At 43.7% G+C, this 23,464-nt stretch overlaps 1 protein-coding gene across 1 annotated transcript; it reads left to right on the top strand.

The window, feature by feature from the left end:
- The first annotated feature begins 8,256 nt into the window (after positions 1 to 8,256).
- On the top strand, positions 8,257 to 21,984 carry LOC117038165 (zinc finger protein OZF-like). Its single transcript, XM_033134861.1, has 4 exons — positions 8,257 to 8,369; positions 17,133 to 17,259; positions 18,251 to 18,431; positions 18,841 to 21,984. Exons 1-4 carry the CDS (start codon positions 8,367 to 8,369, stop codon positions 20,141 to 20,143), a joined length of 1,614 nt encoding a protein of 537 aa, XP_032990752.1. The 5' UTR covers positions 8,257 to 8,366; the 3' UTR covers positions 20,144 to 21,984.
- The last annotated feature ends 1,480 nt before the right edge of the window (positions 21,985 to 23,464 follow it).

Raw genomic sequence — 23,464 nt, 5'->3', positions numbered from 1 at the left:
CCTGAAGTCTTCATTATTGAAAGCCTTATGTTTCACATTTGTTTATTTCTAGTGGATGCCACAACTGTGTTCCTCACACAAATTAGTAATTGTGGAAAGATTTTAGACGCTGACGGTCTCATCTGATTATGTTCATATTTTGACATCTGCTCATTGTGCTCGATCCTGGTTTGATATTGGACATGATGCATTGGGTTATGAAGAGAGACCTTGTAGCATGATGATGACCGCTGGTGTCCAGATGGTTCCATGAATTGTGTCGTCAGCCTGGGAGAGGGGGGAACTGTATCCCATCGTCCTTCTGTTTGTCGTTCTGAGGTAAAGGTCATGAGAAGAGGAAGATGCATGAGGTTTGGGAGGTAGAAGTGAAGAAGCCATGACTCGCTTCTGTAGTGTCAGGTGACAGATGCCTGGGGACTCAGTGGGCCTCAGTTACAGCACATCCCTCTCACTCCGGGCTCTGCCCATCTGGAGCAGCACCAAGGAAACACATGTGTGATGGTAGTTCCCTCCTAGGCAGCACATTCCACAGACTGTTCCAGGGCCTCCCCCATCGTGGACCCTCTGGTTTTCAGGTTCACACAGATCTTTGCATTTTCCTGTAGCTGTCTGCTGTCCATCAGGGCACTCTTTGTGGCTGTCACTCTTAGCGATCTTTTCTCATGCTGTCACCCGCCGTCATCTTCAATGCTTCTATCAATACCTGATTTCTGTAGGAGGCATCTTGTTCCTCTATACATCTGTTTCCTGCCTCCACCTGGACACCTCTAATGCTGCAGCCACAAACACAAGAACCCTACTTCCCCAGTTGCATTGTTGAGAGGCTGCACTGACCCTGCATTTTTTCATTTTGGATACTCCTGTGATTGACAGAAGCACTTGTGAGTATATTTGGCGATTGAGGAGGTTTCCTCTTACAACTGACTTCCATGTAAATGATAAACCCAGCATGTTTAATTATTATACATTTTTATGCAGTTACACAGTGTTTAATTCTTTAATTTGTATATGTAATTCAAAAACAATGTGCATTAATTGTCAAGTATAGTTTTCTACATCATTTCTTACAAAGCTCTTATTGCCTAGGTTTTCAAATCTGTTCTATGTTATTGTTATATTTCATTAAGTAAAGGGACATGATAAAATATCTCATTCTAAAGGATTAACTTACTTTTGCAACTTCCAATTTTTCTATGTATGTTCTGGGAGAAGAGTACTAAATTCATATATCTTTTCACATTTTTCTTTATGTTGTGATTTTCTCAGCTACCGTCCTTTTTTTTTTAAGTAACTTGTTCACTCCTAATAGTGAAAGTTGAAGTATTGCTTATGTGAGTGTTCTCCAGCCAGAAATCATCAGGGATCATGTAATTCCATCTTCCAGCAACATAATTTGGATGGAGTTATTATTTCAAGTTTTGTGTTACTGTGCCTGAGACATAGCTAACATTTATAAAATCAAAGCTATGAGATCTCTGTGTCTGTTTGTATGCTTACACATGTATATTACAGACATTGTATTTTTCTACCAATGGATGGTATGGCCAAACTTAATTTGTAAGCTCAAAATCAGGTTGTAAATGAGCCCTATTCAATCAGCTTTAAAACAAACAAGCACTTATATGGATTGACTATAACAGAAACTAACCCAAATGTCTTCCAAGTGCATATGAGCTAGAATTAATCTTTAGTAAATAAAAGCTAGTTTAAGGCTATTGATAAAATTACAGGCATGTCTTTAGAGTTATCAGTGCTGCAAAATAAGACAAACATACCACTCTCATTCTACCTGTGTCTGCTACTCAAATAAGCTCATGTTTTCTCTTTTACAAAATTTGTTAATAAGAAAAAAATAACACAAGGTGATGGCCAGTCGCGTTTATGTCTTGGGAAATGTTCAGGGTGTATTCTAAATATGGTTGTTAAAAACAAATGGTTTATCTAGGGATAAATTGAATAAGGGTTTGTGGTTGGATTTTTAGCAAATAGTTTGCAAAATTCTTTGGTTACTGGAAACTTAAAGTCCACTGTGTTAAGTTAAATGATTAAGATCATCACACTTTAAAGAAGAGGTGAGATGGGGCGGCCAGATGGCTCAATTGGTTAGAGTGCAAGCTCTCAACAACAAGGCTCCTGGTTCAATTCCTGCATGGGATGGTGGGCTGCACTCCCTGCAACTAAAGGTTGAAAATGGCGACTAGACTTGGTGCTGAGCTGCGCCCTTCACAATTAGATTGAAGGACAACGACTTGGAGATGATGGGTCCTTGAGAAACACACTGTTCCCCAGTATTCTCCAATAAAATTTATTAAAAAAAAAAGAAGAGGTGAGATTAGAAAAGGAATATGGTTGTTTGCTATGGTGCTAGCTTCAGGGCTAGCCACTCAGATGGGAAAGCAGGGTAAGAAGTTTGGAGACCTAGGAGACCTTAGTGTGCCATTTGCAGTCAGGAGGGCACCAAAGGACTCAGATAAGATCTAGACATTTATGACAAAACCTGATTGTGACACCAAGAGGTGAAATCTCTGGGAAAGTGATGAGAATGAAGAGGAAGACGTGATAGTGATTAAAAAATTTTGTATATGGAAAGTAAATATATTTTTGCAAAAGAAGGTAAGAGGAATGGAATCTTTTTTTTTTGAAGAAAGCAATTTTGTCCTAAAGTAAGATGATAGTTCCGGAATAAAAATGAAAACCACAGGACAAATGCTTCAAGGTTTATGAAAATTGTAGAAGGTGTATGGAAAGGGATCTTGAAAACTAAATGTTATGTTTGTCTAGCTAACTAAGATTGAAATAGATTTATTTAAGTTAACTTCTTTTAATATCAGAAGTGCATGGGCCGGCCAGGTGGCTCAGGTGGTTGGAGTGCTGTGCTCCTAAGGCCAAGGTTGCTGGTTCGATTACCATATGAGCTGCCCCTCTATAGTTAAGATTGTGAACAATGGCTCTCCCTGGAGCTGGGCTGCCATGAGCAGCCGGAGGTTGGCGTGAGCTGCCATGGGCTGTCGCAGGCTGCTGTGCTGCCATGTGCTGCCAGGAACAGCCAGTGGCCAGCATGAGTGGCCGGCAGCCAGCGTGAGTGGCCAGCAGCTGGTAAGAGCTGCCATGAGCTGCTGTGAGCAGCCAACTGACGACCGGTGACCGACTGCTTCAGTTGGGGGGAGTGCAGGGCTCATAACACCAGCAGGGGCCATGGAGCTGTGTCCTACACAACTAGGCTGAGAAACAATGGCTTGAACAGGAATGAGGGGAGGGAGAGGTGGAAGAGGGGAAAAAAAAAGAAGTACACTAATAAAAAATTAGAACTTGGTGTTCTCTCTGTGTTCAAAGGACAGTTTTCCAGTACCATTGATTTGCTCTTAAGAACATACTATCAAGGGAAAAGAAAGACTTTATGTTAAATGATTATTTAAAAAGACTTTATATTAAAATGATTTCCTCTGCTCTGCATCATCAGGTCTTTGATTGTTTAGGTGCTAACAATCACCTAAACAAACACCTTTATCTCTTTTCTTAATAATAAAAGAGATAAAATTTCCTTCCAGTGATTTAACTTCCTGTATTTACCTGTGATGATTAAATGGATAATTACATATTGTTCCTCAGTGACCTACAATCCTATTTGACCCAATGTTTTAAACTTTTTGACATATTTGAAAAATTTCCCAAATTTTCAAAATTTAAATAAAATTTTGATCTTAACCTGAAAATAACAGCCTTTTTTTTTTTTTTTTCAGAAGGATCCCTAAAACGTTTAAAATGGACTCTCTACAACAGAGGGAAAGTCAATTAATTAGTCCTATTTGAGTGATCGGTGAAATGAGGCTTCACCACCACCACATTCACCCTTGACTCAGTTCCTGCCCGCATCCCTGATTATTTCCTTGAGTATGTATATTCGCCCAACACTTTAGTAGGTGCTATAGAGGATACACGAAAAAAATGTGACCTGGTCCTACTCACTAACTTTAATTTAAGAGAGAAGACCCACGTGTTGTCTGACAATTAGGGAACTGTCTGAGTTCACTGGCAGTTGGTCCTAACTTCTCATTCATTTGTCCTGAAATATATTTCAGCAAGACACATGGGTTTCTGGCAGACAGGCTTATTGCACAATACCAGGAATATTCTGGAACTGAGAAATTCAATTCATTGCATTTTCTAGAGCACCTGACTCATTCCTGACGCTGTAATAACTATATCAGATTCATGAGAGTGGGCAAAATTGGAAGAGAAATTAAATTGTCCCATTTTCACCTCTGAAAGTACAATGATGCATTGAAAGGGGAGGAGCATTTAAAATCTCCCTTATAATGGGGGATCATTCAAGTGAAGCCATGTTAATACTGAGATGAAGGCTGAGAAATTCCGAGGTATCGGCTCTTCACCCTTCTGACTATGAGCTGCTTTCGTAATCGGTGTGACTCACTACACATGAGTATGATGTTCCTGAGGATTCTGTCCTGTTAACCTTTACAGGTCTCACAAACAGCTAGTTGCGTTGGAAACAGTTGATTATGCCTCTTTGTAAATCTGAGTGTGATTCTGGTACTTCTGTGGTTATAAGTTGTACTTTTTTCTAATTCCAACACTAGTTTACGTATATAGCAAATAAACCTTGTTGTATAATTTTTAAATGCCACCAATAGGAAGCATGTAAAAGCATGTAGGACTACCCTTTTTAGTTATAGGTTGTGATTTCCATCACTTGCCTTCTTTTGAACTCTTCTCAGATGTAGCTGAATCTTGATCATTCCAAGACAAGGGTAGGAAGAATTATAGATGAATATGGGAGGACAGCTGTTTTTGTATGAGTGTATGCTCATGGACTGGGCTTGTCACTGCTCATGTAGACACAACAATACAAACTGTAACAGGAACAGTTAACAGCCCACTCAGCCGCTGGAGCCAGCAGAGCTCAACAGAGGACTTGTGGGTCCCCAGCTCCGTGGTCATTGACAACAGAGTCCCCTTAGATTATCTGCCTGCAGCTCAAGGAGAAGTTTGTGCCACAGCTCATACATCTTGTTACACTTGGGTAAACACCCTACAGGGAGAATTAGAAACAACCAAGCTTCTTAAACTTGTCAAGTGCCTCAAGGGACATTCCAGTTTCATGACAAGTGCCACTAATTGGTTAGGATCTGAATTGTCAGATATTTTCAGTGGTGCCCACCTCGGATCAGGGCTATTTTTTGGTCTGGATTGCAAGTTGTTCTACTCATCATTGTTCCGGTCTTTCTGATATAACTTGTTGTTACATGTTTGATGTTTTGTGTAACCTATTGTGTTAAGTGCCCTATGAAAACTCACACAATGGTTGCACAAAGATCAAAAATGACCAGTGAAGCCTTCCCTTCTGAAGGACCACTCGCCATAGCTGAAATCCTGATAAGGGGTAATTCTGGCGAAGGACTATGCCTAAGACAAACTCCTCCTAGCCTTATTTATCAAACGTGGCCATTGTCCCTATGACTACGCCTCCTGTTCAATGACACGTATTTACCCCCCATGTGGGACATGATGTGTTGAAGATAAGCCTTCCCATCCACAAGAGACCACACATTCCAGCCACACGCCAAAACGGTTCTGTGGAAAGATTTTCATCAAAAAGGGAAAATGGGAATGGCCATGACAGAGTCACTTATGTGAAGGGAACTAGAATGAAGCTGGGAGATCAGGAAGAGACTGCCTGATTGTCATGCGGGGTGTCATGTGGGGTCTCTGGTCTCGCTCCCTGCATAAGAATGCAGGACATGGTGAGGCCAAAAAGGAACCCCCACGGAGCCATAGATAGGGGAGTCACACCACTGTATTCTCGTTGGCGGCTGGGTTGCAGACACAGGAAGCAGAAGCCACACAATCTGTACTTTGCCGTCCACTTCTTGGCCACCCCACCCCACTTGCTACCTGCAATCCCCGCTTGCTAGCTTAGCCACAACACTTATATCAGTGACTAATGGCTAACCGGTAACAGCTGATGGCCAACCAGTTACAGCTGGTGGCCATCCGCTACCTGAGCCAGCACCTTTCCACGTGAGGCCGAGAGCCTGGAAACTGCTCTCTGGGACTCTGTCCCCACATGCCCTGCTCACTGCACCTATGAACTGTCGAACCAGCTGGGAGAACACACCCTAAACTTTACTTCCTCCTCACCATGGCAACCAGATCATCTGTACTCTTCCTGTTGAAAGGAGCCACTGCAGTGCACCAGCCAGTACCCTTCGTTTGCATAGAAAACCTCAATGAGGGTGCAGGTCTTGGACTTTTGTACTTGCTGTGGAAGTACATCCAGGAACTTGCTTACCTCAGAATCTCAAGAGTTGAGCCTGACCAATCCTTTATGAACCGGGGCATGACACCATGTTAGACAGCCAACAGAAAAAGTTTCTTGTATTACAAACTTCATGGTTCTGCCTTTATAATTCCTGCCTCTTTTGTTCTCTCCAGAGCACAGTTTGGGTTGCAACCTGAATTTGCATCTCTTGGGTTGTAATCCTTTTGCTCAGATAAATGGTTTTAATTGTTTACTACAGTTTACTACTGAACCATGTTTTGGTTGGCAGAATACATAAAGAACCCTTACATCTCAATAAGAAACACACAATCCATTTGAAAAGCAGGCAAAGAAGTTGAAAGAGATTTCTCCAAAGATGCTATTCAAACAGTCAATAAATGTATGAAAAGATCTCATCATGAGGGAAATGCAAATGAAAACCACAAGGAGAAGCGACTTCACACCCACTATATGGCTAGAATCCAAACAGAAAACACATGTTGCTCCCGAAGTGGAGAGGTCGGAACACTTGTCTGCTGCAGGTCAGAAAATGCAGCCCCTGTGCAAAGAGCTTGGTGGTTCCTCACAATGTTACCCATAGAGGTCCCCTATGACCCCGCTAATGGGGGTCATAGTTCCATTGAAACACATAGTTCCATTGAAACAGATACACAATATGTGCACGTGAACGTTCATTGTAGTACTAGTCAAAACAGCCCACAGGTGATGTGTCCCTAATGTCCACCCATGGCTGAATGGATAAGCCAAGTGTAGCATATATACAGGATGGAATATACTGAGCCATAAAAAGGAAGGAAGCACTGACAAGTGCTGCAACATGAAAGAACCTTGAAAATATGCTTAGTGAAATCAGTCAGACGCAAAAGGCCACACAGCGTATGATTCCAATGATAGCAAATATCCAGAAAAAGGCAAATTCATGGAGACAAGAAGTATTTTAGTGGTGCCCAAGAGGTAGGCTTTTCAAGGTTATCACAACTCTAGTGTAAAACTCAGTTGTTTGTATACATTCACAAAGCTTTGGAACATGACTATGCAATCTGAACAAGAAAATACAGGCTTTCATGTCAAAAATCTCTGGGGACTGACTGACATGTGACCTGACAAAGTTCCTTACAGCAAAAATGCGTTCCTGAGAATTCTAGGCTGTGAATTCTCACCTGTGGCTGTGCTGAGAGGAATCCTGTACACAGAGCTGGGGCGAGGGATCCACTGCCCACGCAGGATAGTAGATTGCTTACCTTAAACCTCAATATGGAGGCATAGATGGAGGACAGGGCCTCCGGATACCAGAGGTCATTGTTCCAAAACAATCTGGATCTCCTTACACCCGATGAGATTACTGGTGAGTGTTTCTAAAGGGAACAGATCCAAGGTCACCGTGCCCCCTGGTCCACCCCTGACCCCGGAGGTCTCCAGGCCCTCCTGTCCCATTCTGGACAAGGTGTGGTTTGTGAGAAAACTGATTCCGGACTTCCCAGACCTACAGGAAAGCTCGGGAGAGACCACTGGCGTATGAGATTATGCCTGGCCAACCCCACCTGGAGTGGGGGTTTTTTCTTTACCCTCCTACCCCCGGGCCAGGAACCGTCTGCAAAGAAGGTGAAGTAGGGAAAGGCGAAAGCCCAGAAATGAGGACGTTTCTGCCGCGTTGGGCCTGGTGACCTCAATCTCCGCCCATCACTGAGGCTCTACCGCAGGGTAACTGTCCAATCAAGTAATATGGGGGTGGAGCCTGTGGAAAAGCAGGGACCCTGGGCGGGGCCATGGATCTGTGAACGGTCTTCACTTCTGTCCAATCAGGGCCCTCTGCGTGCTGAGCTCTGTCCAGTCATAATCTCTCGGTGAGCGAGTGCCTTGGCTACCGTCCAATCAGAGCTCGGAAGAGTGGAGTGTCATCCAATCAGACCCGGAGGTGGGTGCATTCACAGCCGCGTGGGGGCTACTCTCGGGAGCTATAGCTGGTTTTTATTGCTGTGCTACTGGGTTCCTCTGGTCTGGACCCATCGCTCTCAGTTGCGGTGGCTGCGAGGAGGACTCCGAGAGCCTGGAGCGCGGCCTGCAGATGGTGAGTGCGCGGAGTCGGGGCTCAAGACCGCGAGGGGACGGTTGGACGCGGCCGGAGTTTTCTGGAAGCGCGTCTCGACACTTTCTCCGGGCGCCACACCGGGTCCCGACCGCAGACTACTCTTTCGGCCGCAGAGTGGGGTTCCGGCCACGCGTCCGGTCCCTACGTGGGGATCCCGGGGTCCTGATCCAAGTCTGCGGCTCGGTTGTGGGGTGGATGGAGGCAGGGCAGGACCACCATCGAATTCGGTGGCCAGGGGCTGATGCGGGACGGTCTGTGGGAACCAGGCAGGGATCTCGGAGCTCCGCATCTCAAACCAGAAAAGGGCTTCTATTTTTCGGGTAGTAGAGTGAGCTTGAAGTGGTGTGACAGGCACCATGCTCTGCGTCCTGAGCACGTTCTCACCGCCGGTCAGCAGGGGCTGTGGCAGGTCAGTGCTTGTTCAGACCGGGGGCTGGAGGGAGGACAGAAGGCTGAGTAAAGCTTCGATAAAAAATGGGATATTGTGATCACTTGGTCATGCTCGTCCATTACGAAAATTCCAGTTTGTTTGGTGCGACTTTCACTTACAGGAATTACTGCAAGGGTCTCAAGAAGTGGGCAAAGAGAAATGTCCTTTGGTAGGAGTCAACAAACCTGGGAAGGACCAGGTGTGGTTGGGAGGGCAGGTCACGAGGCTACCGCTTTCTCAAGGGCTGACCCCCGGCTGGGTGGGCATGCGCCAAACTTCAGGAGCCTGGGGTTAGGAGAGAAGCTGAACCAACATCTGGCCAGTAAGCATTGGCTCTGATTGGTCACTGTAGATTCACAGTTCACTGCGTCAGAGATGCCCCACAGAAGTGATGGGGGAGGGGCGGCGGGTAGGCCCCTGGCCTTGCCCTGGGTAAACCCTGGGGGCAACTCTGAGTCTTACCTGAATTGAATAGGAAGGGAGGTACCTGCAGACTTCTCTTTTCCAGAACAAAAGGGAGGGGCGTTTCCTTTCACACCCCCATCAGTGATACCAGGAGCACAGGGCTCAGAGGATTCAGCATTGTCACCTGACACCTGTAAGCAGCCTCCCCTGTGTCCAGCTCAGCACTGAGAGCTTTCCCTCATTCCCCCCTCTGTTTTGTCTGATGTAAAATGACTGAATTCATTTTGCCTGCTTCTCCTTAGTGAGGGTGTTAAGGGTCCCTGGTGTTTTCCTGTTTTTCTCACTTTTGTTATTCTGAGTCTGAGCCACAGATGGAGCTGTGGAAAAGTGTCTCCGATACAGAAAATATATTTTCCATTAGAATTGCAGGGAAAATGCCTGCAGTTCCACACTTGCATGCGAGATGGGTTGAGCTTAGGATTAAAACACTGACAAAAACCATAGTGACTCAAATGCAGGGTGCAGAATGTGTGACCCTGTGATCCTGTCCCACTTGCTGCTAATAACGGCCTCACAGGTTTATGCAAATTCACTAAATGGGACTTGGGAAACTGGCTTGTGTTCACTTCTTATTCTCTGATTTAGAATTTCTTACCTGAGGTTAATACTGAACTGACACTTGTTTTCTGAAAGAGCTAAGCAGTTTCCTATTCTTTTAAATCATAAAAGTGCCCTAGAATTGCTTCCCCCACTTTGTCCTTGAGCACTGGTGGAAGGAGTTATTCTGGGGGTCTTACTTACACAGGTGTGCGGTCCTTGTGTCACTTAGATAGTGACCGCCCATGCTTGAAGCTGGTGCATCACCTGGGTGGGGACAGGCTGTGCCAAATTTGGGCCTGTGGGAAGTGAAGGCAGGTGCAGTAGGGTCTTGCAGGTCACCACCCCTGCAGGCAGCCTCCAGCCCCCAGAACCACCTTGAAGGAGCTGTTGATGCTGAGAGAAGCCACAGAGCCTGGGAAGGGGATCCCACCTGTGCGTGGACTGGGTGTTTCTCCTGTCCGAGATGTGCTGTGGTTGCCTTGGGGCTGTTTCTAACCCAATGGTTGATTTTTGCATTCTGATTTAATAATAATATGAACACCTGTGGCTTCACAGCCCAGGTGAACAGCTAGGCCCTGGGCAGTTGTTAGCACCCCCATCTTCTGGGTGTTTTTGCCAGGTCTCATTTCCCTCCTGCGGCCAGGGTGATGGCTGTCCTGACTATTGTTCTTCATACGTTTGTCACTTCTCATTCATCACCCAGCAGTGTGTTGTTTGATTTTGCCTCATGCATTTCCAGCAAGGGACTATTACCATCACTACAGCAGTAATGTCACACGGGCTTCTCTCTGATCTCACTCCCGTCCGTGTCACACGTGCTGATGTCTCAGGCTCGGTCCCCCTGTTTACTCGTCCATTACAGTGCTGTGTGGCCTGGGTCCTGTCAAGTGTTTCTCATTAGTCAGCAAGGCTACTACAGGGATTCTGGGGTTTGTCTCCAAGTGCAAATTGCAACTTAAAGTTCTGCATAAAGAGGCAAATTGTGGGCTTGTAGATTATGGACAAATTTAAACTTACTAGGAAATGATGGGGGAGGGTATGAATTGACTCCCCTCAAACATTTTTTCTTCCTAGGTATTCATTCTTTCACGTAATTGCCACCATCTAAATTACAAACTTTATTTTTGTCCTTCTGATGTGTGACCCAGGATCTCCTCCTGGTGACATGGTTTTTACTGATCACCACTGAGGCTGACCATGTGGTGTTTCATTATCTGTTAAGTGGTTTTCAGACCTTTGTTCCCTTTGATTCACTTGCACGTTCACTGATTTCTGGTGTTTTCTGAGAAACTTGGGCAGGAGTCCCTTTTCATGTGCAGACCCTGTTCACATTTTGTCTGGAGTGTGGTTATGTTTTCACTCTCTTTACTCTGTGCTGGTTAATGGACTCTTACTGTTCATAGAGTTTTATTCACCCGTGTCATCTTTCTAGCTTATTCTTATTTTCCTTCTGTACTAGGAAGTCATAGAACACTTGGCTCTAACTGTTTTTCAACATTTTCTACATTTAAATCTGCGTGTGTGTGTGTCTATACCGGGGGTGTCAATAAACTGTATACAAGTGGACACTGTGGTCAGTGTTGTTCAAACAGAAGTTCACTGTAATCAGAAGTGTCTGGACGCTGATGGTAACCACTTTGAGCACCTCTTGTAATTGCAGAAGTCAAACATGACTTGTATTCATCTTTTGCTATTGGTATATATTCAATATTACATTTAATGGTTTTTCTCTTTCTTAAAATATATATATTTTAAGAATATATATATTATATATATTGTGTATGTATATATTGTGTGTGTGTGTGTGTGTGTGTGTGTATATATATATATATATATATATATATGCACACTGTGTATATACCTTGGGTGCCAAAAATAAGTATACACTTTTTAAGAAAGGAAAAAACCTTATTAAAATTGTGAATTCTGCAATTACAAGAGGTGCTCAAAGTGGTTACCGTCGGTGTCCAGACACTTCTGATTACGGCAAACTACTGCTTGAGCAACGTTGACCAATGTGTCCACTTGTATTGTTGTTCGTGCTGTTTCAATTTCTACCTAAAGTACTGCCAGTGTAGCCAATATTCTGTGGTACACCACGTGCTTTAAGGTCCCCCATAGGGAAGTCAAGGTGTGTTAAATCAGGAGAACGTACGGGTAAATCAGGAGAATGTGCGGGAAACTCAGCTGCATCTCTTCATCCTATCCACGTCGTTCTCGAATTTTAAAACCACTTCAAAATGGTCTTGTGCTCCTTGAATGACAACTGTGGTTCTGCCATTTTCTTTGACTGCCCTGCCTGTCATATTCATTTGATTACTACTATCTTTTAAGCGAACATCATACTACACATTGCTGCTGTAATTCAACTTCAAACAGTAATACATAGATAACATCTCTTAAATTGTGTATACAGTTTTTGATACCCCTGATACGTGTGTATAGTATTATATCAGAGACGTACAGTAAATTGAAATCTGGAATAAATTGGAGGTTTTCATCAAAATTAGTTTTAACAGTGTAGATTATTTTTAAAAATTTCTCTTAATTGCAGCAGGTACTGATTGAAAATAAATTGTGATTTATTTTTATATCACCAGAGCATTTCTGGAAATTAAGTGAAAATTGTACTATGTGCTGCTTCTTGTTCTTTGTGGATCTTCCATAATAACACTTTGAGCTGTGAATATAGGCAACTTGTCTTTCTGCCATAATTCTTATGTGTTTGTCTCCGGTGACTCCTGGTAGGATCTCTACAAGGAGTGAGGTAACAGACCCCTGTTTTTTACCTAATGTTGGGAAAGGGTCATACTTTCCATCATCGGATGTTCTCCAGTGAACACGTCTTTCCCACGTGTCCTTCCTCAGACTCTGCAGGGTCCCGCCCATTCCTCAGCTGCTAAGAGTTGCCGTGGGGACACCCCGGGGCTAGGACACATCTTGTTCTTCATCTATTCAGGTGCTGTGACATTGTACATTTAAGGTGGCATTGTGATAAATTGTAATGTAACTGGTTTCATCGTGTATAACGGTACAATACACTGTGTGCAGAAAGTGCACAAGCAACGGCACAGCCACCTACACAACCTGAAGTGACCGTCCTGTAAGGACAACCAAGCCACACCTGGACCAGGCCTCACACCAGACAGGCCTCCTGTCTGTGTAGATCACGTGTGTGCTCCCCAAAGTCAGTGGATTCATTTCTGCATGTTTTCTTTTCCATGCACACGGCATCACGCCGGATGTCCGATTGTGTGTCAGTTTTGTATTGTTCACAGTTCTGTACCTTCCCGTGGAATGTTGGCTCTCTCACTTGTGTTGTTCCCTTGTGTCTCCTGATGGGACTGCACCATTTTCATTTCTTGATTTCGTTGGTGGTGGCCAGGTGGGTGGCTTCAAGGCTTTCTTTTGTGACAAGTGCTTCTAACCATGGTATTTCATGTCTCGTGCATTTGGGTGTCATAGGCTCATGTTCTCAACATTTCCTACACTGGAATCCTGTCCTCCCCAAAACCATGTTCCACATGTGCCTTTCTGTTTTACGGTTCTCCTTTGGATACCTAATCCCAACCCCTAAAATGTGTTTGGACTCCAGAACCCTGCCACAGGCACACAGAGGTTGAGAAAATATCTCAATCTGGGGTGATCAAGTCAGGTGTGATCTCTTGCAGGAGGCCAGAGGGAGAATCAGAGGGTCTCTGTTGTGGCTGGGGTGTGAGGTTTGACCTTCCTAACCCCGGGGTCACATGACGTGTGTCACCTGTGGCCTTTTTGTCAGTTTGCCTGAAGCGGCCCAAGTAGGATAGCGGGAGGGGATCTGAGACTGTTCCCAGTCAGAGCACAGATCGCATCACAGATGGAGCCAGTGTCTTCATGAGAATTCACCCTGATGGTGGCCTGGGGCCTGGCATAGGTATCCTCTCACTTCATTTAATATGCATTTGTCTGGGGGCGGATTTTGAAAGCCAAGCACCCCCAGGATATGTCTTAGTGAGGACGAGCAGGTGTTGGAATCTGCTCCTTCCGGGGCTTTGGAGAGAGGCAGGAAATATGTCAGGAGTCCGGGCTCTGCTCTAATGTTTCAGCACCATATTGCCTGGTATGATGTGCTGCGTCACGGCTGAGGTTTGTGCGGCCCTGTCATTGTCCCCTCCAATGGTGGGAGAGATTGGATATAAATAAAAAGAACTCGGAACTGAGGGTTACTGATAAGTACATGGTTATGTAATGAGGGGACCCCACTTTTGGGGCACAGAGCAAGAGGTCCTGTCTTCTCCTCGTTACACCAGATGTCCGAAAGGGTGTAGGCCAGTGTTGCTGAGACCATGGCTGCTTCTGGAACCTGACAAGATCAAGGGGAAACCTGCAAGTTTGAGTGTCGTCACCCTGGGAGATATTTCTATGTGATATCATAATGGATGTCCAGTCTAGTTATCCATGACTGAATGACATCCTGGGAATGTGTCTCTATCCTGATTGTTTTGCTGTAAGGACTCCATGTTTGAAGACCAGGGATGAATACATGCTGCGTCATTCAGGTATCAAAATGCATTTCTCGTATCTATTTGGTCTTGGTCCATAGTTCTGGCTCACAGCTCCTCAAACCCTGAAATTCTCTTCAGTGTTGACAGTACCAAAGGTCTCCTTTATAATGGCAATGAGGTGACTTTTGGAAAGCCCCTAAGGATGCAGCTAGTGGTCATTGTACCCAACGTGTGATTAAAGGGTTGTAACTTTCAGCCCCACCCCCTGAGCTCCCGGAGGTGAGAGAGGGAAGAGACTGAGTCAGTTATCGATGTCCAGTGGTGGAACCAATCGTGTTTACATCACGGGACTTCCATAAAATCACAGGGTCTGGACAGTTTCCGGGATTGGTAAACACATGCAGATGTGGGGAGAAGGGGCACCACAGAGGGCCCAGAAGCTCCAGGCCCCTTCCCATTCTTTGTGCCCCCATCTCTTCTGTTTGCTGTTCTCGAGTTATAGCCTTTTACACCAAACAGGTGACCGAGTGAGTAATGTGTTTCTCTGAGTTCTTGAGTCTGTCCGAAATCCAAGGAGAGTGAGTCCTGAGTTCTGTTTTATAGGCAGTTGGTCAGAAGTACACGTGACAACCTGGCCTTGATACTGGCCTCTGAAGTGACGGCAGGGTAGGTGGCCGTCTCAGGACTGAGCCCCAAAAGTGGTGTCTGATGCCATTGCTGGGTAGATCATGAGAATGGAGGTAATTCTTGTCACGGAGACACTGAGCTCTGTTCTGTTAGTTGTCTGGTGGAGGTGTGCTGTGCCACCCTGGCAGTCAAAATTGACTATTAACAGAACAGTTTACATGTCATCTAAAAAATGTATTCCTACAGGTGTTTTGTAAAATCTCAATCTGCTCAATCTCTGAAACATGTAATTTTATTCCTGTTACGCTTTCTTTCATTTGCCCAGGATCTATTGTTTTTCAATACAATTGCCATTATTATAAAAAGGCTATATTTTTAATCTACTTCAATTTATTTTTCAACACCTATAATTCAGGTATAATTTAAATACCAGAAACTTTGTTGAAAATATAAAATTCAGTAGCATTCATTACATGTGCGGTATTGTGCCCCCGTCCTCATGTTCTATGTTAAAACATTTTCATCCTCCCACAGATTCTTATATGTACTGGCACTCACTCCCCACCCAGTGGGCCTGTCCCTGGGTTCTAGGCATTTTGTTAATCTACTTTCTACAGATTGGCTTTTTCTATGCCTTTCACGTAAACCATATGACACTGTGTGGTTGTTGGGAAGGCTGGTAACGTCCTTAAGGCTCATTGATTTCATGTCAGAGGCCATCACTTCATTCCTCTTATTGCCACATTTATTGCATGAATATCCCACATTTTGCTTCTCCAAATCTGTTGCACTTTTGAATTTCCACTTTTTGTCTATTATGATTCACACTGTTATACGTGTCTGTGCATTCGTTTTTGTGTTGATGTTTGTTTGCTTTCCCTGGGTATGTGGACACCTAGGAGTGGAATTGCTGTGTTATGTGGTCTCCATGCTCACCATTTTGAGGACCCGCCGGGCTGTCTTCCAAAGTGGCTTCCCCACGTTACTTCCTATCAACCATGTGTGAGGATCCCACTGTCCTCACGTCCTCGCCAGCACTTGTGTGTCTGTCTGCACAGCCATCCTACTGGTGTGAGTAAGAATCTGCTTTGGTTTGATTTGTATTTTCCTGGTGACTCATGTCTGGCATCTTTCATGTGCTTATTGGCCATTGGTGTTTCTTCTTTGGGAAATGTCTACTCATAGTCTGTGCCCCTTATTTAATCATGTTATATGTCTTTATATTGTTGTCTTTTATTTATATTGTCCTATGAGCTCCCCAAATATATTTAGAATACACATTTTGTAGCTGTTGTATGCTTATTCACCCACAGTTGCAACCCCAGTTGAAGTAGCATGGTTTCTGTTGTAGCTGTTTTTGGTGGTTTTTTCGATAGGTTTTAAGAACATGTTTTTGTTTTTAAAAATGTCATTTTCGTAATTGTTTGCTCTTTATTTCTTTGGGTTCGGTGCCATCCCATATTGCTCTAAAGATTCTGATGAGTTATGTTTTTGTGTGTTATGTCACGTTGGTCTCTATTTCCATCAGATCCTTCAGTGATTTTTCTTAGTGGGCCATTTTGCTAAATTCCAGGTCCTCAGTTTTGTATGAGAGGCCCTACTGGCTTTACAGATTCTTCAGGAATCAGCTACCTCTTTTACCAACAGGTGTGCCAGGCCCCGGCCCTGGCCTGTGTCTCTGTCCACAGTGTCCCCCGCGTCCTGGATGGGGTCGTGTCTGTCTCTGGCAGATACGAGGGGACTAGATCAGGCTCCTCGAGAGTGACAACTTTGAAGGCGAGAGTTCTCAGATCAGCAGCCCTGGAAAACTCAGTGTTCATGACATCCTGACATTCTGGTTCCAGGTCTTGGAGATATGGAAATAGCTTCTCAGTGACCCAAGTGTGCATTTTTGTATTACTGAATGATTTCATTTTTCAGTCTTTACCTGATCTCAGAATATTCTCCATCTCAAGAGAATTCATTTTATAATTATGTGAAGAGAAGTATATGTTGGTTGACAAACTTTGCAGATTCCAAGCACTGACCATCACTGAGTGTTGCACATGTCATTTGCTTGTTCATTATCATTTCCCATGAGAACATGAGCTCAGGCGGCCTAGGAATTGCGTGCAGGTCCATCTCAGCTTCCCCCATCCTCCCACACACATTGGTGAAGAGGAGCCTTGCTGAAATAGAACATGTGGAATGTTTCAGGACACGGTGGTCTTTGTGGATGTGGCTGTGAACTTCACCCGGGAAGAGAAGGCTTTGCTGGATGGTGCTCAGAGGGAGCTCTACAGAGAAGTGATGCAGGAGACGTGCCGGAACCTGGCCTCCGTGGGTGAGGACGCATTTATCTCTTCCCTTTGGAATGTGAATATGTTGAAAAAAGACAGACCCACTCCAGGCATTCATGGAACAACCTAGAGTCAAATAACTTCCATGAAAACAAAGTTTCATATATGAAAGTGACTATTAATCTCCATCAAAAGTCTGAGATTCCCTAATTTTATGTGTGTCCATCATCTCCGGTTGCTGTGGGGCTGTGAGAGCAGCTTGGTTTCTACTCCTGAGAAAGTTACACTGTGGTTAATACGCAGTTCACATGGACATTTTCCTGCCATTAATCCCACGTGACCAACATCAATGGTATTAAAGGCCTAAGTAGTGGCCCATCTCATGGGATGTTTGGTGCCCTCCATCCTCAATAATGAGGTTCTTTTCTCCAGGAGCAGGGCAGCACCACACACACTACCCAATCAGCCAATGGCATCTGGGGACCGTGAGAAAGGCTCCATCCATGTAGGGTCTGTGTATCTAAGAACTGGAGGAGAGCATCAACCCTCAGGGAGCACAGGTTCTGGATAAGGGAATGATGTTTGTCCATGTGCATCAGAAGCATGACTCCCAGTCTGTTTCAGGAGGGTGACATTTGTCATGTCCCTGACTTTCTTGTTGGACTTGTCATCCATCCTAAAACACTTGGAAAGAATTTCTGTGGGTCCTCTTCTAAAGAGAGCACCTGCACACATTCATTTTACCCATTTCTTTCCTACTTTGCATTCTGTGATACCAATAATATTTATTTGAACTTCTGTCTCCATCTCTTTTGACGTAGTTCCTAAAATGCAGGTTGCTATTTTGACTTATTTTACCTGTTTCTGCCACAGTCCCAAATCGCTGAGGTAGTCAGTGTTCTTATTTCCTCACATATTGGTTCATTCCTACATTTGTTTGTATTTTATATCAATATATGAAAATACACAAATGATCTTTTCTTATTCCCAACACTTCGTTTACATGAAATTAAGTTTTCCTCCCAAATGTTGCAGATTATTGCAGTCAAGTTAGAACCAATGAGTCACGTTCTCAGCAGAATATTTTGAACAATAATATACTCAGTGAAGAGAAAACATTGAGATTTACAAGAATTAGTTCTCAGTCACTTATTGGAGAAAACCAGTTGATCAATAACAATGGAGATCGGCACCTAACCCAGGAGACCCCTTTTAGGTGAGTGACTGTACTCGGGTTGAAACGGAATATCTGCATAGTGCTAAATTAATTTTAAAAATTTAAAAAGTTTGTAAATCTTCCCAAACAGTTGAGTACCCACAGAATTTTAATAGCACAACATTTTCAAAACTATGATTTAGTCATTGAGAGTCTCCATAGAACTCAATGCAAACAATAATGAGGAAACCCCAGATGTAAGAAGCACTGAAATTTATGGCCCCATTTCAGCCCTTGGCCCGAGCATTAAGCTTTTTACACCATGTAACAATTCAGACCCTCCAGAAGTATACCCTTTCATTGAAAATGGTAAATATGTAGTCAAAGTAAACATTTACATCATTAGTCATTAATAAAGAAATCACTTATGATTATTGATCCCTAATTGTCTGTTTAATGTTTTGAACAGAAGTCCTTTGCCTGGGAGTCTCTGTGAAACTAATGAAGGTGACCAATGTGGACACACCCTGAATGAGGTTACATCACTTCCTGTGGGTGAGAGATGCCCAGGTGGAGTTAAACCCTGTGAATGCACTAAGTGTGGAAAAGTCCTCCTGGAATGTTCTTTTCTTCAGAATCAGGAAAGGTGTCAAACTGGATGCACACCTCACCTGTGTGAGGAACGTGGGCAAGTTGGCAGGTGTGTCTCGTGCCTAAGCTCTCATGTGGAAACAGACTTTATGGAGAAACCCTGTACAAGTCATGATAGTGAGACAGCATCTAAGAAATCCATAATCAACCTGAGTGATAAAACAGTTTTTTTCCAGTGTGGCAAATGTGTAAAAGCTTTCAGTTGTTCCTCCTCCCTTCAAGCACATATGAGGATACACACTGGAGACAAACGCTATGAATGTGACCACTGTGGAAAAGCCTTTAGGTTTCCTTCAGTCCTGCGCGCACATGTTAGAATCCATACAGGAGAGAAACCGTATGTGTGTAAAGAGTGTGGGAAAGGATTCAGGATTTCCACAATCCTGCAAGAACATGTGAGAACACATACTGGGGAGAAACCTTATAAATGTAAGGGGTGTGGAGAAGCCTTCACTAGTGTCTACTATCTTAAGGTGCATGTGAGAACGCACACTGGGGAGAAACCCTACGAATGTAAGGAGTGTGGGAAAGCCTTCAGCCTTTCATGTTCCTTTCAAAGCCATGTGAGCACGCACTGTGGGGTGAATCCCCATGAATGTAAGGAATGTGGAAAGGCATTCAGTATGCAATCCAGCCTTTGTAAGCATGTGAGAACTCACAATAGGAAGGACCCCTATATATGTGAGTACTGTGGGAAAGCCTTCAGACACCAATCTGCCCTTAAGTCACATTCAAGAACACACACTGGGGAGAAACCATATGACTGTGACAAGTGTGGGAAAGCTTTCAGTAAGCGATCCACCCTTATAGCACATTCGAGAATACATACTGGGGACAAACCCTTTGAATGTGAGCAGTGTGGGAAAGCCTTCACTCAGCGATGCAGCCTTGTATCACATTCAAGAACACACACAGGGGAGAAACCCTTTGGATGTAAACAGTGTGGGAAAGCCTTTAGTCAGCAATTAAGCCTGAAAATACATTCTAGAACACACATGGGGGAGAAACCCTATGAATGTCAGCAATGTGGGAAAGCCTTCAGTTTTATGTCCTCCCATAAAGTACACATGAGAATGCACACTAAAGTACATGTGAGCAAGCACACTGGAAAGAAGCCCTAAAAATGTCAGCAATGTCAGAAAGCCTTCAGTGGGCCTTCATCCCGATATAGATATGTGGGAATGTACAGTAGGGCGAAACTATGAATGTCAGCAATGTGGCCAAGCTTTCAGTTTTCACTACTCCCTTAAAGAACATGTGAGGAACACACAGTGGGGAGAAAATGTTGGCAGTGTGAGATAGCTTTAAGTTGTCAGTCTTCCCTTTATGTACATGTGAGAATGCACAATGAGGAGAAACCTTATCAATGTAGGAAATGTGGGATATCCTTCAGTCATTGTTTCTCCCGTCAAAAACATGCAAGAACACACCATGGAGAGAGACCTGTGATTGTCAGCAAGGAGGAAAAGCTTTCAATATTCCACAACTTGCACACTCATGAAAGGACACATACCGGGGCATATGTCTGAACACAAGAACTGTGGGAAACCTTTCAGTCTCCCTTAAAACCATGTCAATCTGAACAGACAACAGAGAGATACCCATGAATATAAAGAATGTGGTAAATTTTCCAGATGTAGCATTTCACATAGGTGGTACCTGAAAACAGCGGGACAGACATCTACATGTTACAAATAATGGTTTCAGTTTTGTAATGCCTCATTTTTGTGCAATGTGTCAGTAGTGATGTCAGATACTAATTTCTAGTTCGTTTTGATAGGCACACTTTAGATAACAAATATTCCTCTATGTTCCCTTCATCTCTAGTACACATATTTTATTATCTCAGATTTTAAGTAATTGTACAATTATATAAAACTTGTCATTTGTATTGTGTCTTTTCAACCCATTGGTAATACTTTTTTTGTTGTTTTTTTGTTTTGTTTTGTTTTTAATATTAGGTTTGATATAATTTTACACGAAAACTTTTATGACTGTTATTATGACCTTCCTAAATGATCATACTAGAGACCTAAATTGTTGAAATTTTACTTTTGGTGCACTGCTGTACATACTGGAATTTTCTGACTAGATATCTACCTCTCTCTTCTGTGTTTCTTATTGAAAGATGTCAATTCCATGTTTGTTTGTTTCCAGTGGATATCACATCTGTGTTTGTCACTGGCTGGGAATTGTATGTGATACATCGAGTTACAATTAGGGATTTTGTGGCATGCGATGAAATCTTGTATCCAAATTGTTTCACTGAATTGTGCTGTCTGCATGGGTGAAGTTGGAAGTTTTATCCCAGAGTCTTTGTGATTATCCTTGTGAGGCATGAGAAGAGGAAGATGCATGAGGTTGGAAGCTGAAGCGAAGAAGCTGTGATTCTCAGTTGTTAACCATCAGGAGACAGAGATGCATGGGAACCCAGTGGGCCTGAGTTACGGCATTCTTCTGACTCTGCCAGACTGGAACATTTGAAACCAAATACACTTTTGATGTTAGTTCCCCTGGGGCAGCAGATTCCTCAGACTTTTCCACAAGCTCACCCATTGTGGATTCTCTTTCAGGTTCGCTCAGATCCTTCCATTTTCTGGTAGCATGTTAGTATCCATCAGGCCAGTTCTTCATGGTGTCACACTTACAGATCTCTGTCATCCTGTCACCCCTGCCCCCCACCCCATCTCCAGTGTTTCTCCTCATTACGTGCTTTCTGTAGGAAACATCTTGTTCCTTTATCGGTAGATCTTTTTGCAGCCTGTACCCAGACACATTTAATGCTGCAGCAAAGTGCAGGAAACTTCCTATCCAGGTTGCACTGTGGAGAGGCTGGACTGACTGTATCACTTGGTTGTGGATACTTCCATGATTGAAATAAACTTTTGTAAAAAGCCAAGAACCATATGATTTCACTGCTATGTGGTATATAAAACTGAAAACAACAAAAGAACAAGACAAACGAAATAAAACTCATAGACACAGACAGTAGTGGTTACTGGAGGGTAAGGGGATCAAATATGTGGTGATGGAAACAGAGCTGACTGGGCGGTGAGCACAGAATGTGGTATGTAGGTGATGGAGTACAGAACTGTGCACCTGAAATCTATGTAACTTTACTACCAACTGTCACCCCAATAAACGTTTAAAAAAAGAAAAAGAAACTTATGAATATATTTGGCAGTGTGTATAAATTTTCTTTTATAGGTAACTGCTATCTAAGTCATAAACCCATATTTTTACATTCAATTTTGATGTGATTACCCATTTTATTCTTTTATATATGGTTGGAAAAGTGCATTTTTATTAAACATTATTCTCTACATTGTTTTTATATAAATGTAAATACATTCTCAATGCTGTTGTATAATTGCAATATTATGTTTTATATTTAGTGAGAAGATTTGTTAAGCTATCCCTTTCTGGAGGAATAGTTTATTTTTTCCCTCCTTCTGCCTCCCCCCACCCCACTCCGGTCCAAGTTGTTTCTCAGTCTAGTGGTGTAGGACACAGCTCCCTGGCCCATGCTGGTATTTTGAGCCTTGCGCTCCACTTAGCTGATGCAGTCGGTTGCTGGTCATTGGTCGGCTGCTCACAGCAGCTTTTGCCGGCTGGCCAGCAGCCACTCCTGGCAGCACACGGTAGCCCGCAGCAGCTCATGCCGCTCTGGCTGCTCACGGCAGCCCACCTTCAGGGAGAGCTGTTCACAATCTTAGCTGTAGAGGGCGCAGCTCACTGGCCCATGTGGGAATCGAACTAGTGACTTCAGCATTAGGGTACAGTGCACTACCTGAGCCACCGGCCAAGCCCCGACATTCTGATTTCTTGTCGACAACTTATAAAACCTTTTGAAATTAACTCAAAGCTCACAGAGCGATCTTTTCACAAGTGTACTTCCGGGACATGAAGACATTGCTGGTCACGACCTACAACCTGGAGACATGGTCTATTGGAAGAGACATCTCCACAAAGATCCCTCCAGCATCACTGGGAAGCACCGTCCCAGGTGTTGATTACTAATCCCTGTGCTGCAGTTACCATGTATTGACTCGGAGTCACGTTTCTTGTTTAAAGAAAGGTTCCCTCACCTGCACCTGACTCGTGGTTGAATTTCCCACACCTCAAATTAAAGTTATCTGGAGCAGACAACATCTGAAGAAGGTGGCTTGTCCCAAGGTCTGGGACCACCCAGGAAAGACGACTGCTGGTCTACATAGTCCTTATGTTTATTTCATAGTTGTCATAATAATTACATTCCTGGCTATGTCAGGGATGTTAATGAGCTGGCACCACTCCAGTCACCTTCTCTGTGTTTAGATTGTATATTTTGACCACTCCATGTCATTAGCCTCTTGACTATGCCGTTCTTTATGGTTTTTGTTGTTTTAACCCATGTAAATGGGAAACCCTGACATAAAAACATTATGCTATGAGACTCTCAA

The sequence above is a fragment of the Rhinolophus ferrumequinum genome, chromosome 18 (genome assembly GCF_004115265.2).
Source record: "Rhinolophus ferrumequinum isolate MPI-CBG mRhiFer1 chromosome 18, mRhiFer1_v1.p, whole genome shotgun sequence".
NCBI classification, from domain to species: Eukaryota; Metazoa; Chordata; class Mammalia; order Chiroptera; family Rhinolophidae; genus Rhinolophus; species Rhinolophus ferrumequinum.
The sequence above is the reverse complement of the archived record's forward strand: the minus strand, read 5'-3'. Positions and strand labels throughout refer to the sequence as shown.

What these genes read in the sequence shown, in the direction of transcription:
- LOC117038165 (XM_033134861.1), top strand. An exon ending in CCGGAACCTGGCCTCCGTGG is followed by an intron (nt 17,260 to 18,250) that starts GTGAGGACGCAT and finishes CAAATGTTGCAG; the next exon opens with ATTATTGCAGTCAAGTTAGA. An exon ending in ACCCAGGAGACCCCTTTTAG is followed by an intron (nt 18,432 to 18,840) that starts GTGAGTGACTGT and finishes TGTTTTGAACAG; the next exon opens with AAGTCCTTTGCCTGGGAGTC.